Source organism: Liolophura sinensis, chromosome 4 (genome assembly GCF_032854445.1).
Source record: "Liolophura sinensis isolate JHLJ2023 chromosome 4, CUHK_Ljap_v2, whole genome shotgun sequence".
Taxonomy (NCBI): Eukaryota; Metazoa; Mollusca; class Polyplacophora; order Chitonida; family Chitonidae; genus Liolophura; species Liolophura sinensis.
The window spans coordinates 17,964,731-17,979,309 of record NC_088298.1 but is presented as its reverse complement, the minus strand read 5'-3'; the positions used below and the strand labels follow the sequence as shown (position 1 = coordinate 17,979,309).

At 48.2% G+C, this 14,579-nt stretch overlaps 1 protein-coding gene across 1 annotated transcript in view; it reads left to right on the top strand.

Annotated features, from left to right (window-relative positions):
• LOC135464480 (proteoglycan 4-like) overlaps positions 1 to 14,579 on the top strand; it is a 28,476-nt gene that overhangs the window by 12,426 nt on the left and 1,471 nt on the right. The window contains exons 7-18 of the mRNA XM_064741905.1: positions 2,146 to 2,395; positions 3,573 to 3,748; positions 3,950 to 4,199; positions 5,377 to 5,552; positions 6,021 to 6,071; positions 6,291 to 6,338; positions 7,993 to 8,043; positions 9,797 to 9,925; positions 10,276 to 10,454; positions 11,690 to 11,859; positions 12,593 to 12,751; positions 14,398 to 14,573. Of these exons, the coding sequence (XP_064597975.1) occupies positions 2,146 to 2,395; positions 3,573 to 3,748; positions 3,950 to 4,199; positions 5,377 to 5,552; positions 6,021 to 6,071; positions 6,291 to 6,338; positions 7,993 to 8,043; positions 9,797 to 9,925; positions 10,276 to 10,454; positions 11,690 to 11,859; positions 12,593 to 12,751; positions 14,398 to 14,573 (1,815 nt within the window). The remainder of the gene's footprint in view (positions 1 to 2,145; positions 2,396 to 3,572; positions 3,749 to 3,949; positions 4,200 to 5,376; positions 5,553 to 6,020; positions 6,072 to 6,290; positions 6,339 to 7,992; positions 8,044 to 9,796; positions 9,926 to 10,275; positions 10,455 to 11,689; positions 11,860 to 12,592; positions 12,752 to 14,397; positions 14,574 to 14,579) is intronic.

The window sequence follows — 14,579 nt, the reverse complement described above, 5'->3', positions numbered from 1 at the left end:
TTGAGACCGAGCCCACCAAAAAGACCCGTGCAACTCCAAGGCAACCGGAACAAACAGCAGCGCCCGAAGCCTTCACCACGGAAGAGGAAGAAGAGACTGACGAGTATTTCAGGGAGACAACCAGCGTGCCCAGACGGCCAGTAACATCAGAGCCCACAGGTAAACCAGAGGTTAGCAGGGACAGGTATCCAGACAAGACCACAATGTCCCCGGATGAAGACAGGACAACAAAAGCGCCAAGAAAACAACCAACAGAAACAGCGTTTGTAACAAGAGACAAGACCACACCCAGACAACCGGAAATACCAACAGACATATTCGAAGAGCCTGAAGCAACACAGCAACCTTTCACGGGCACACCAGGCCAGACAGTTGGCACAGAGGCGCCAGATGCCACTGACAGGTTTACAGTACGTACAAGACGACCCGCTGAAAAGAAAGAGAAGACGACGGCTCCCGTGGCGGTGACTGGCATCAAAGTTCCCAGAGACTTGGTTTTGATTCTTGACTCATCCGACAACGTTTCTCCAGACGACTTTGAAAACATGCGAGTGTTTGCCAGAAGAATAGTCGAATCCTCAGACATTGACGGTGGTTCTCTCCGCGTGGGATTATTGACGTATGGCAGAAAAACAGACATTCCTTTCCAGATGAATCGATATTCGACAAAAGCCGATGTCTTGGATGCGATAAACAAGGTCAAGTACACTGGGGGCAAAGCCAATCTGGCCGGAGCTCTCAGGTCTTTCAGAAAAGACATGTTTAAGTTATCCTCGGGAGACCGTAAAGATGTGCCAGATGCTGCTGTATTGATGACAGGCGGAGAATCCAGTGTGAATACTGAGTGGGTTGTCCCTGCCGCTAGAACTGCTCGTCAAAGAGGAATTTCTGTCTACGGTGTTGGAGTAGGTCTGACTAACACCCGTGAGCTCAGGGAAGTAGTTAGCCAACCAGTTGGAGACTACATATTCACGGTTAGACGTAGCCAGTCCTTGCCTGATGTTCAGGGCCCACTGATTTCAGCAGTGTTTGGAGGTAAGACATGCTGCGTTTTCTTTCTGTAAATTCCCAGCCTTGTTAGCGTTTGTAAATCGCTGTGGGAAGCAGTGCAAATTGAAATTATCATCTTTCGACAGGCTCACATCATCCCTTTTATCTCTGCAATTTCTTCCAATTTTGTTTTACAGTGGCAAGAGAATCACTGTTAACAACAGCAGCACAAACTGTCCAACCGGTCACATCACTCGACAGACAGACAGAAAGCAGGAAGCCTGCGGAAGAAATCAGCACTGATCTGCCCGGGAAGACTCTTCCAACAAAGATGCTCCCCGAGGAGAAGGAATCCCTTGAACCAAGAGAAACAACGACAGCTAAAGCCAGACCAATCGTAACTCTGACTGAGGCGTCCCAGCCAGCAGCAACACCAACTGTTCAGTTAGCCCTCAAAACTGAAAGCACGACGCGAGCAGAGCCAGGAGTGACCTTCACACCAGCGAAATTACCTGAAAAGCAACCTGTCACAGATGATATTGAGGGTAAGACTATATCCATAGTGTCCGTTGTGCCATCTACACTCCATGGCAGCTGCAATAGGCTAAATTACTTGATGCTCTCGTCAAAACGTCACTCAAGCCTATAGCCTCAGCGCATTATTTCTTTCAAAAAAGGTGGAGAAAAGAGCACAAGTTGCTTGCTGTGTGTATGGCAACATTGTATCGTGTCGATTTCCTTTTTCTTTTCAAGCAACTGTTTTGATTCTTATTTACAGGCTCAGGAGAACCTGGGGTAACCGATGAATACGTTGTTGAGACCGAGCCCACCAAAAAGACCCGTGCAACTCCAAGGCAACCGGAACAAACAGCAGCGCCCGAAGCCTTCACCACGGAAGAGGAAGAAGAGACTGACGAGTATTTCAGGGAGACAACCAGCGTGCCCAGACGGCCAGTAACATCAGAGCCCACAGGTAAACCAGAGGTTAGCAGGGACAGGTATCCAGACAAGACCACAATGTCCCCGGATGAAGACAGGACAACAAAAGCGCCAAGAAAACAACCAACAGAAACAGCGTTTGTAACAAGAGACAAGACCACACCCAGACAACCGGAAATACCAACAGACATATTCGAAGAGCCTGAAGCAACACAGCAACCTTTCACGGGCACACCAGGCCAGACAGTTGGCACAGAGGCGCCAGATGCCACTGACAGGTTTACAGTACGTACAAGAAGACCCGCTGAAGAGAAAGAGAAGACGACGGCTCCCGTGGCGGTGACTGGCATCAAAGTTCCCAGAGACTTGGTTTTGATTCTTGACTCATCCGACAACGTTTCTCCAGACGACTTTGAAAACATGAGAGTGTTTGCCAGAAGAATAGTCGAATCCTCAGACATTGACGGTGGTTCTCTCCGCGTGGGATTATTGACGTATGGCAGAAAAACAGACATTCCTTTCCAGATGATTCGATATTCGACAAAAGCCGATGTCTTGGATGCGATAAACAAGGTCAAGTACACTGGGGGCAAAGCCAATCTGGCCGGAGCTCTCAGGTCTTTCAGAAAAGACATGTTTAAGTTATCCTCGGGAGACCGTAAAGATGTGCCAGATGTTGCTGTATTGGTGACAGGCGGAGAATCCAGTGTGAATACTGAGTGGGTTGTCCCTGCCGCTAGAACTGCTCGTCAAAGAGGAATTTCTGTCTACGGTGTTGGAGTAGGTCTGACTAACACCCGTGAGCTCAGGGAAGTAGTTAGCCAACCAGTTGGAGACTACATATTCACGGTTAGACGTAGCCAGTCCTTGCCTGATGTTCAGGGCCCACTGATTTCAGCAGTGTTTGGAGGTAAGACATGCTGCGTTTTCTTTCTGTAAATTCCCAGCCTTGTTAGCGTTTGTAAATCGCTGTGGGAAGCAGTGCAAATTGAAATTATCATCTTTCGACAGGCTCACATCATCCCTTTTATCTCTGCAATTTCTTCCAATTTTGTTTTACAGTGGCAAGAGAATCACTGTTAACAACAGCAGCACAAACTGTCCAACCGGTCACATCACTCGACAGACAGACAGAAAGCAGGAAGCCTGCGGAAGAAATCAGCACTGATCTGCCCGGGAAGACTCTTCCAACAAAGATGCTCCCCGAGGAGAAGGAATCCCTTGAACCAAGAGAAACAACGACAGCTAAAGCCAGACCAATCGTAACTCTGACTGAGGCGTCCCAGCCAGCAGCAACACCAACTGTTCAGTTAGCCCTCAAAACTGAAAGCACGACGCGAGCAGAGCCAGGAGTGACCTTCACACCAGCGAAATTACCTGAAAAGCAACCTGTCACAGATGATATTGAGGGTAAGACTATATCCATAGTGTCCGTTGTGCCATCTCCACTCCATGGCAGCTGCAACAGGCTAAATTACTTGATGCTCTCGTCAAAACGTCACTCAAGCCTATAGCCTCAGCGCATTATTTCTTTCAAAAAAGGTGGAGAAAAGAGCACAAGTTGCTTGCTGTGTGTATGGCAACATTGTATCGTGTCGATTTCCTTTTTCTTTTCAAGCAACTGTTTTGATTCTTATTTACAGGCTCAGGAGAACCTGGGGTAACCGATGAATACGTTGTTGAGACCGAGCCCACCAAAAAGACCCGTGCAACTCCAAGGAAACCGGAACAAACAGCAGCGCCCGAAGCCTTCACCACGGAAGAGGAAGAAGAGACTGACGAGTATTTCAGGGAGACAACCAGCGTGCCCAGACGGCCAGTAACATCAGAGCCCACAGGTAAACCAGAGGTTAGCAGGGACAGGTATCCAGACAAGACCACAATGTCCCCGGATGAAGACAGGACAACAAAAGCGCCAAGAAAACAACCAACAGAAACAGCGTTTGTAACAAGAGACAAGACCACACCCAGACAACCGGAAATACCAACAGACATATTCGAAGAGCCTGAAGCAACACAGCAACCTTTCACGGGCACACCAGGCCAGACAGTTGGCACAGAGGCGCCAGATGCCACTGACAGGTTTACAGTACGTACAAGGCGACCCGCTGAAGAGAAAGAGAAGACGACGGCTCCCGTGGCGGTGACTGGCATCAAAGTTCCCAGAGACTTGGTTTTGATTCTTGACTCATCCGACAACGTTTCTCCAGACGACTTTGAAAACATGAGAGTGTTTGCCAGAAGAATAGTCGAATCCTCAGACATTGACGGTGGTTCTCTCCGCGTGGGATTATTGACGTATGGCAGAAAAACAGACATTCCTTTCCAGATGATTCGATATTCGACAAAAGCCGATGTCTTGGATGCGATAAACAAGGTCAAGTACACTGGGGGCAAAGCCAATCTGGCCGGAGCTCTCAGGTCTTTCAGAAAAGACATGTTTAAGTTATCCTCGGGAGACCGTAAAGATGTGCCAGATGTTGCTGTATTGGTGACAGGCGGAGAATCCAGTGTGAATACTGAGTGGGTTGTCCCTGCCGCTAGAACTGCTCGTCAAAGAGGAATTTCTGTCTACGGTGTTGGAGTAGGTCTGACTAACACCCGTGAGCTCAGGGAAGTAGTTAGCCAACCAGTTGGAGACTACATATTCACGGTTAGACGTAGCCAGTCCTTGCCTGATGTTCAGGGCCCACTGATTTCAGCAGTGTTTGGAGGTAAGACATGCTGCGTTTTCTTTCTGTAAATTCCCAGCCTTGTTAGCGTTTGTAAATCGCTGTGGGAAGCAGTGCAAATTGAAATTATCATCTTTCGACAGGCTCACATCATCCCTTTGATCTCTGCAATTTCTTCCAATTTTGTTTTACAGTGGCAAGAGAATCACTGTTAACAACAGCAGCACAAACTGTCCAACCGGTCACATCACTCGACAGACAGACAGAAAGCAGGAAGCCTGCGGAAGAAATCAGCACTGATCTGCCCGGGAAGACTCTTCCAACAAAGATGCTCCCCGAGGAGAAGGAATCCCTTGAACCAAGAGAAACAACGACAGCTAAAGCCAGACCAATCGTAACTCTGACTGAGGCGTCCCAGCCAGCAGCAACACCAACTGTTCAGTTAGCCCTCAAAACTGAAAGCACGACGCGAGCAGAGCCAGGAGTGACCTTCACACCAGCGAAATTACCTGAAAAGCAACCTGTCACAGATGATATTGAGGGTAAGACTATATCCATAGTGTCCGTTGTGCCATCTCCACTCCATGGCAGCTGCAATAGGCTAAATTACTTGATGCTCTCGTCAAAACGTCACTCAAGCCTATAGCCTCAGCGCATTATTTCTTTCAAAAAAGGTGGAGAAAAGAGCACAAGTTGCTTGCTGTGTGTATGGCAACATTGTATCGTGTCGATTTCCTTTTTCTTTTCAAGCAACTGTTTTGATTCTTATTTACAGGCTCAGGAGAACCTGGGGTAACCGATGAATACGTTGTTGAGACCGAGCCCACCAAAAAGACCCGTGCAACTCCAAGGAAACCGGAACAAACAGCAGCGCCCGAAGCCTTCACCACGGAAGAGGAAGAAGAGACTGACGAGTATTTCAGGGAGACAACCAGCGTGCCCAGACGGCCAGTAACATCAGAGCCCACAGGTAAACCAGAGGTTAGCAGGGACAGGTATCCAGACAAGACCACAATGTCCCCGGATGAAGACAGGACAACAAAAGCGCCAAGAAAACAACCAACAGAAACAGCGTTTGTAACAAGAGACAAGACCACACCCAGACAACCGGAAATACCAACAGACATATTCGAAGAGCCTGAAGCAACACAGCAACCTTTCACGGGCACACCAGGCCAGACAGTTGGCACAGAGGCGCCAGATGCCACTGACAGGTTTACAGTACGTACAAGGCGACCCGCTGAAAAGAAAGAGAAGACGACGGCTCCCGTGGCGGTGACTGGCATCAAAGTTCCCAGAGACTTGGTTTTGATTCTTGACTCATCCGACAACGTTTCTCCAGACGACTTTGAAAACATGAGAGTGTTTGCCAGAAGAATAGTCGAATCCTCAGACATTGACGGTGGTTCTCTCCGCGTGGGATTATTGACGTATGGCAGAAAAACAGACATTCCTTTCCAGATGAATCGATATTCGACAAAAGCCGATGTCTTGGATGCGATAAACAAGGTCAAGTACACTGGGGGCAAAGCCAATCTGGCCGGAGCTCTCAGGTCTTTCAGAAAAGACATGTTTAAGTTATCCTCGGGAGACCGTAAAGATGTGCCAGATGTTGCTGTATTGGTGACAGGCGGAGAATCCAGTGTGAATACTGAGTGGGTTGTCCCTGCCGCTAGAACTGCTCGTCAAAGAGGAATTTCTGTCTACGGTGTTGGAGTAGGTCTGACTAACACCCGTGAGCTCAGGGAAGTAGTTAGCCAACCAGTTGGAGACTACATATTCACGGTTAGACGTAGCCAGTCCTTGCCTGATGTTCAGGGCCCACTGATTTCAGCAGTGTTTGGAGGTAAGACATGCTGCGTTTTCTTTCTGTAAATTCCCAGCCTTGTTAGCGTTTGTAAATCGCTGTGGGAAGCAGTGCAAATTGAAATTATCATCTTTCGACAGGCTCACATCATCCCTTTGATCTCTGCAATTTCTTCCAATTTTGTTTTACAGTGGCAAGAGAATCACTGTTAACAACAGCAGCACAAACTGTCCAACCGGTCACATCACTCGACAGACAGACAGAAAGCAGGAAGCCTGCGGAAGAAATCAGCACTGATCTGCCCGGGAAGACTCTTCCAACAAAGATGCTCCCCGAGGAGAAGGAATCCCTTGAACCAAGAGAAACAACGACAGCTAAAGCCAGACCAATCGTAACTCTGACTGAGGCGTCCCAGCCAGCAGCAACACCAACTGTTCAGTTAGCCCTCAAAACTGAAAGCACGACGCGAGCAGAGCCAGGAGTGACCTTCACACCAGCGAAATTACCTGAAAAGCAACCTGTCACAGATGATATTGAGGGTAAGACTATATCCATAGTGTCCGTTGTGCCATCTCCACTCCATGGCAGCTGCAATAGGCTAAATTACTTGATGCTCTCGTCAAAACGTCACTCAAGCCTATAGCCTCAGCGCATTATTTCTTTCAAAAAAGGTGGAGAAAAGAGCACAAGTTGCTTGCTGTGTGTATGGCAACATTGTATCGTGTCGATTTCCTTTTTCTTTTCAAGCAACTGTTTTGATTCTTATTTACAGGCTCAGGAGAACCTGGGGTAACCGATGAATACGTTGTTGAGACCGAGCCCACCAAAAAGACCCGTGCAACTCCAAGGCAACCGGAACAAACAGCAGCGCCCGAAGCCTTCACCACGGAAGAGGAAGAAGAGACTGACGAGTATTTCAGGGAGACAACCAGCGTGCCCAGACGGCCAGTAACATCAGAGCCCACAGGTAAACCAGAGGTTAGCAGGGACAGGTATCCAGACAAGACCACAATGTCCCCGGATGAAGACAGGACAACAAAAGCGCCAAGAAAACAACCAACAGAAACAGCGTTTGTAACAAGAGACAAGACCACACCCAGACAACCGGAAATACCAACAGACATATTCGAAGAGCCTGAAGCAACACAGCAACCTTTCACGGGCACACCAGGCCAGACAGTTGGCACAGAGGCGCCAGATGCCACTGACAGGTTTACAGTACGTACAAGACGACCCGCTGAAAAGAAAGAGAAGACGACGGCTCCCGTGGCGGTGACTGGCATCAAAGTTCCCAGAGACTTGGTTTTGATTCTTGACTCATCCGACAACGTTTCTCCAGACGACTTTGAAAACATGCGAGTGTTTGCCAGAAGAATAGTCGAATCCTCAGACATTGACGGTGGTTCTCTCCGCGTGGGATTATTGACGTATGGCAGAAAAACAGACATTCCTTTCCAGATGAATCGATATTCGACAAAAGCCGATGTCTTGGATGCGATAAACAAGGTCAAGTACACTGGGGGCAAAGCCAATCTGGCCGGAGCTCTCAGGTCTTTCAGAAAAGACATGTTTAAGTTATCCTCGGGAGACCGTAAAGATGTGCCAGATGTTGCTGTATTGGTGACAGGCGGAGAATCCAGTGTGAATACTGAGTGGGTTGTCCCTGCCGCTAGAACTGCTCGTCAAAGAGGAATTTCTGTCTACGGTGTTGGAGTAGGTCTGACTAACACCCGTGAGCTCAGGGAAGTAGTTAGCCAACCAGTTGGAGACTACATATTCACGGTTAGACGTAGCCAGTCCTTGCCTGATGTTCAGGGCCCACTGATTTCAGCAGTGTTTGGAGGTAAGACATGCTGCGTTTTCTTTCTGTAAATTCCCAGCCTTGTTAGCGTTTGTAAATCGCTGTGGGAAGCAGTGCAAATTGAAATTATCATCTTTCGACAGGCTCACATCATCCCTTTTATCTCTGCAATTTCTTCCAATTTTGTTTTACAGTGGCAAGAGAATCACTGTTAACAACAGCAGCACAAACTTTCCAACCGGTCACATCACTCGACAGACAGACAGAAAGCAGGAAGCCTGCGGAAGAAATCAGCACTGATCTGCCCGGGAAGACTCTTCCAACAAAGATGCTCCCCGAGGAGAAGGAATCCCTTGAACCAAGAGAAACAACGACAGCTAAAGCCAGACCAATCGTAACTCTGACTGAGGCGTCCCAGCCAGCAGCAACACCAACTGTTCAGTTAGCCCTCAAAACTGAAAGCACGACGCGAGCAGAGCCAGGAGTGACCTTCACACCAGCGAAATTACCTGAAAAGCAACCTGTCACAGATGATATTGAGGGTAAGACTATATCCATAGTGTCCGTTGTGCCATCTACACTCCATGGCAGCTGCAATAGGCTAAATTACTTGATGCTCTCGTCAAAACGTCACTCAAGCCTATAGCCTCAGCGCATTATTTCTTTCAAAAAAGGTGGAGAAAAGAGCACAAGTTGCTTGCTGTGTGTATGGCAACATTGTATCGTGTCGATTTCCTTTTTCTTTTCAAGCAACTGTTTTGATTCTTATTTACAGGCTCAGGAGAACCTGGGGTAACCGATGAATACGTTGTTGAGACCGAGCCCACCAAAAAGACCCGTGCAACTCCAAGGCAACCGGAACAAACAGCAGCGCCCGAAGCCTTCACCACGGAAGAGGAAGAAGAGACTGACGAGTATTTCAGGGAGACAACCAGCGTGCCCAGACGGCCAGTAACATCAGAGCCCACAGGTAAACCAGAGGTTAGCAGGGACAGGTATCCAGACAAGACCACAATGTCCCCGGATGAAGACAGGACAACAAAAGCGCCAAGAAAACAACCAACAGAAACAGCGTTTGTAACAAGAGACAAGACCACACCCAGACAACCGGAAATACCAACAGACATATTCGAAGAGCCTGAAGCAACACAGCAACCTTTCACGGGCACACCAGGCCAGACAGTTGGCACAGAGGCGCCAGATGCCACTGACAGGTTTACAGTACGTACAAGGCGACCCGCTGAAAAGAAAGAGAAGACGACGGCTCCCGTGGCGGTGACTGGCATCAAAGTTCCCAGAGACTTGGTTTTGATTCTTGACTCATCCGACAACGTTTCTCCAGACGACTTTGAAAACATGAGAGTGTTTGCCAGAAGAATAGTCGAATCCTCAGACATTGACGGTGGTTCTCTCCGCGTGGGATTATTGACGTATGGCAGAAAAACAGACATTCCTTTCCAGATGAATCGATATTCGACAAAAGCCGATGTCTTGGATGCGATAAACAAGGTCAAGTACACTGGGGGCAAAGCCAATCTGGCCGGAGCTCTCAGGTCTTTCAGAAAAGACATGTTTAAGTTATCCTCGGGAGACCGTAAAGATGTGCCAGATGTTGCTGTATTGGTGACAGGCGGAGAATCCAGTGTGAATACTGAGTGGGTTGTCCCTGCCGCTAGAACTGCTCGTCAAAGAGGAATTTCTGTCTACGGTGTTGGAGTAGGTCTGACTAACACCCGTGAGCTCAGGGAAGTAGTTAGCCAACCAGTTGGAGACTACATATTCACGGTTAGACGTAGCCAGTCCTTGCCTGATGTTCAGGGCCCACTGATTTCAGCAGTGTTTGGAGGTAAGACATGCTGCGTTTTCTTTCTGTAAATTCCCAGCCTTGTTAGCGTTTGTAAATCGCTGTGGGAAGCAGTGCAAATTGAAATTATCATCTTTCGACAGGCTCACATCATCCCTTTTATCTCTGCAATTTCTTCCAATTTTGTTTTACAGTGGCAAGAGAATCACTGTTAACAACAGCAGCACAAACTGTCCAACCGGTCACATCACTCGACAGACAGATAGAAAGCAGGAAGCCTGCGGAAGAAATCAGCACTGATCTGCCCGGGAAGACTCTTCCAACAAAGATGCTCCCCGAGGAGAAGGAATCCCTTGAACCAAGAGAAACAACGACAGCTAAAGCCAGACCAATCGTAACTCTGACTGAGGCGTCCCAGCCAGCAGCAACACCAACTGTTCAGTTAGCCCTCAAAACTGAAAGCACGACGCGAGCAGAGCCAGGAGTAACCTTCACACCAGCGAAATTACCTGAAAAGCAACCTGTCACAGATGATATTGAGGGTAAGACTATATCCATAGTGTCCGTTGTGCCATCTACACTCCATGGCAGCTGCAATAGGCTAAATTACTTGATGCTCTCGTCAAAACGTCACTCAAGCCTATAGCCTCAGCGCATTATTTCTTTCAAAAAAGGTGGAGAAAAGAGCACAAGTTGCTTGCTGTGTGTATGGCAACATTGTATCGTGTCGATTTCCTTTTTCTTTTCAAGCAACTGTTTTGATTCTTATTTACAGGCTCAGGAGAACCTGGGGTAACCGATGAATACGTTGTTGAGACCGAGCCCACCAAAAAGACCCGTGCAACTCCAAGGCAACCGGAACAAACAGCAGCGCCCGAAGCCTTCACCACGGAAGAGGAAGAAGAGACTGACGAGTATTTCAGGGAGACAACCAGCGTGCCCAGACGGCCAGTAACATCAGAGCCCACAGGTAAACCAGAGGTTAGCAGGGACAGGTATCCAGACAAGACCACAATGTCCCCGGATGAAGACAGGACAACAAAAGCGCCAAGAAAACAACCAACAGAAACAGCGTTTGTAACAAGAGACAAGACCACACCCAGACAACCGGAAATACCAACAGACATATTCGAAGAGCCTGAAGCAACACAGCAACCTTTCACGGGCACACCAGGCCAGACAGTTGGCACAGAGGCGCCAGATGCCACTGACAGGTTTACAGTACGTACAAGGCGACCCGCTGAAAAGAAAGAGAAGACGACGGCTCCCGTGGCGGTGACTGGCATCAAAGTTCCCAGAGACTTGGTTTTGATTCTTGACTCATCCGACAACGTTTCTCCAGACGACTTTGAAAACATGAGAGTGTTTGCCAGAAGAATAGTCGAATCCTCAGACATTGACGGTGGTTCTCTCCGCGTGGGATTATTGACGTATGGCAGAAAAACAGACATTCCTTTCCAGATGAATCGATATTCGACAAAAGCCGATGTCTTGGATGCGATAAACAAGGTCAAGTACACTGGGGGCAAAGCCAATCTGGCCGGAGCTCTCAGGTCTTTCAGAAAAGACATGTTTAAGTTATCCTCGGGAGACCGTAAAGATGTGCCAGATGTTGCTGTATTGGTGACAGGCGGAGAATCCAGTGTGAATACTGAGTGGGTTGTCCCTGCCGCTAGAACTGCTCGTCAAAGAGGAATTTCTGTCTACGGTGTTGGAGTAGGTCTGACTAACACCCGTGAGCTCAGGGAAGTAGTTAGCCAACCAGTTGGAGACTACATATTTACGGTTAGACGTAGCCAGTCCTTGCCTGATGTTCAGGACCCACTGATTTCAGCAGTGTTTGGAGGTAAGACATGCTGCGTTTTCTTTCTGTAAATTCCCAGCCTTGTTAGCGTTTGTAAATCGCTGTGGGAAGCAGTGCAAATTGAAATTATCATCTTTCGACAGGCTCACATCATCCCTTTTATCTCTGCAATTTCTTCCAATTTTGTTTTACAGTGGCAAGAGAATCACTGTTAACAACAGCAGCACAAACTGTCCAACCGGTCACATCACTCGACAGACAGACAGAAAGCAGGAAGCCTGCGGAAGAAATCAGCACTGATCTGCCCGGGAAGACTCTTCCAACAAAGATGCTCCCCGAGGAGAAGGAATCCCTTGAACCAAGAGAAACAACGACAGCTAAAGCCAGACCAATCGTAACTCTGACTGAGGCGTCCCAGCCAGCAGCAACACCAACTGTTCAGTTAGCCCTCAAAACTGAAAGCACGACGCGAGCAGAGCCAGGAGTAACCTTCACACCAGCGAAATTACCTGAAAAGCAACCTGTCACAGATGATATTGAGGGTAAGACTATATCCATAGTGTCCGTTGTGCCATCTACACTCCATGGCAGCTGCAATAGGCTAAATTACTTGATGCTCTCGTCAAAACGTCACTCAAGCCTATAGCCTCAGCGCATTATTTCTTTCAAAAAAGGTGGAGAAAAGAGCACAAGTTGCTTGCTGTGTGTATGGCAACATTGTATCGTGTCGATTTCCTTTTTCTTTTCAAGCAACTGTTTTGATTCTTATTTACAGGCTCAGGAGAACCTGGGGTAACCGATGAATACGTTGTTGAGACCGAGCCCACCAAAAAGACCCGTGCAACTCCAAGGCAACCAGAACAAACAGCAGCGCCCGAAGCCTTCACCACGGAAGAGGAAGAAGAGACTGACGAGTATTTCAGGGAGACAACCAGCGTGCCCAGACGGCCAGTAACATCAGAGCCCACAGGTAAACCAGAGGTTAGCAGGGACAGGTATCCAGACAAGACCACAATGTCCCCGGATGAAGACAGGACAACAAAAGCGCCAAGAAAACAACCAACAGAAACAGCGTTTGTAACAAGAGACAAGACCACACCCAGACAACCGGAAATACCAACAGACATATTCGAAGAGCCTGAAGCAACACAGCAACCTTTCACGGGCACACCAGGCCAGACAGTTGGCACAGAGGCGCCAGATGCCACTGACAGGTTTACAGTACGTACAAGGCGACCCGCTGAAAAGAAAGAGAAGACGACGGCTCCCGTGGCGGTGACTGGCATCAAAGTTCCCAGAGACTTGGTTTTGATTCTTGACTCATCCGACAACGTTTCTCCAGACGACTTTGAAAACATGAGAGTGTTTGCCAGAAGAATAGTCGAATCCTCAGACATTGACGGTGGTTCTCTCCGCGTGGGATTATTGACGTATGGCAGAAAAACAGACATTCCTTTCCAGATGAATCGATATTCGACAAAAGCCGATGTCTTGGATGCGATAAACAAGGTCAAGTACACTGGGGGCAAAGCCAATCTGGCCGGAGCTCTCAGGTCTTTCAGAAAAGACATGTTTAAGTTATCCTCGGGAGACCGTAAAGATGTGCCAGATGTTGCTGTATTGGTGACAGGCGGAGAATCCAGTGTGAATACTGAGTGGGTTGTCCCTGCCGCTAGAACTGCTCGTCAAAGAGGAATTTCTGTCTACGGTGTTGGAGTAGGTCTGACTAACACCCGTGAGCTCAGGGAAGTAGTTAGCCAACCAGTTGGAGACTACATATTCACGGTTAGACGTAGCCAGTCCTTGCCTGATGTTCAGGACCCACTGATTTCAGCAGTGTTTGGAGGTAAGACATGCTGCGTTTTCTTTCTGTAAATTCCCAGCCTTGTTAGCGTTTGTAAATCGCTGTGGGAAGCAGTGCAAATTGAAATTATCATCTTTCGACAGGCTCACATCATCCCTTTTATCTCTGCAATTTCTTCCAATTTTGTTTTTACAGTGGCAAGAGAATCACTGTTAACAACAGCAGCACAAACTGTCCAACCGGTCACATCACTCGGCAGACAGACAGAAAGCAGGAAGCCTGCGGAAGAAATCAGCACTGATCTGCCCGGGAAGACTCTTCCAACAAAGATGCTCCCCGAGGAGAAGGAATCCCTTGAACCAAGAGAAACAACGACAGCTAAAGCCAGACCAATCGTAACTCTGACTGAGGCGTCCCAGCCAGCAGCAACACCAACTGTTCAGTTAGCCCTCAAAACTGAAAGCACGACGCGAGCAGAGCCAGGAGTGACCTTCACACCAGCGAAATTACCTGAAAAGCAACCTGTCACAGATGATATTGAGGGTAAGACTATATCCATAGTGTCCGTTGTGCCATCTACACTCCATGGCAGCTGCAATAGGCTAAATTACTTGATGCTCTCGTCAAAACGTCACTCAAGCCTATAGCCTCAGCGCATTATTTCTTTCAAAAAAGGTGGAGAAAAGAGCACAAGTTGCTTGCTGTGTGTATGGCAACATTGTATCGTGTCGATTTCCTTTTTCTTTTCAAGCAACTGTTTTGATTCTTATTTACAGGCTCAGGAGAACCTGGGGTAACCGATGAATACGTTGTTGAGACCGAGCCCACCAAAAAGACCCGTGCAACTCCAAGGAAACCGGAACAAACAGCAGCGCCCGAAGCCTTCACCACGGAAGAGGAAGAAGAGACTGACGAGTATTTCAGGGAGACAACCAGCGTGCCCAGACGGCCAGTAACA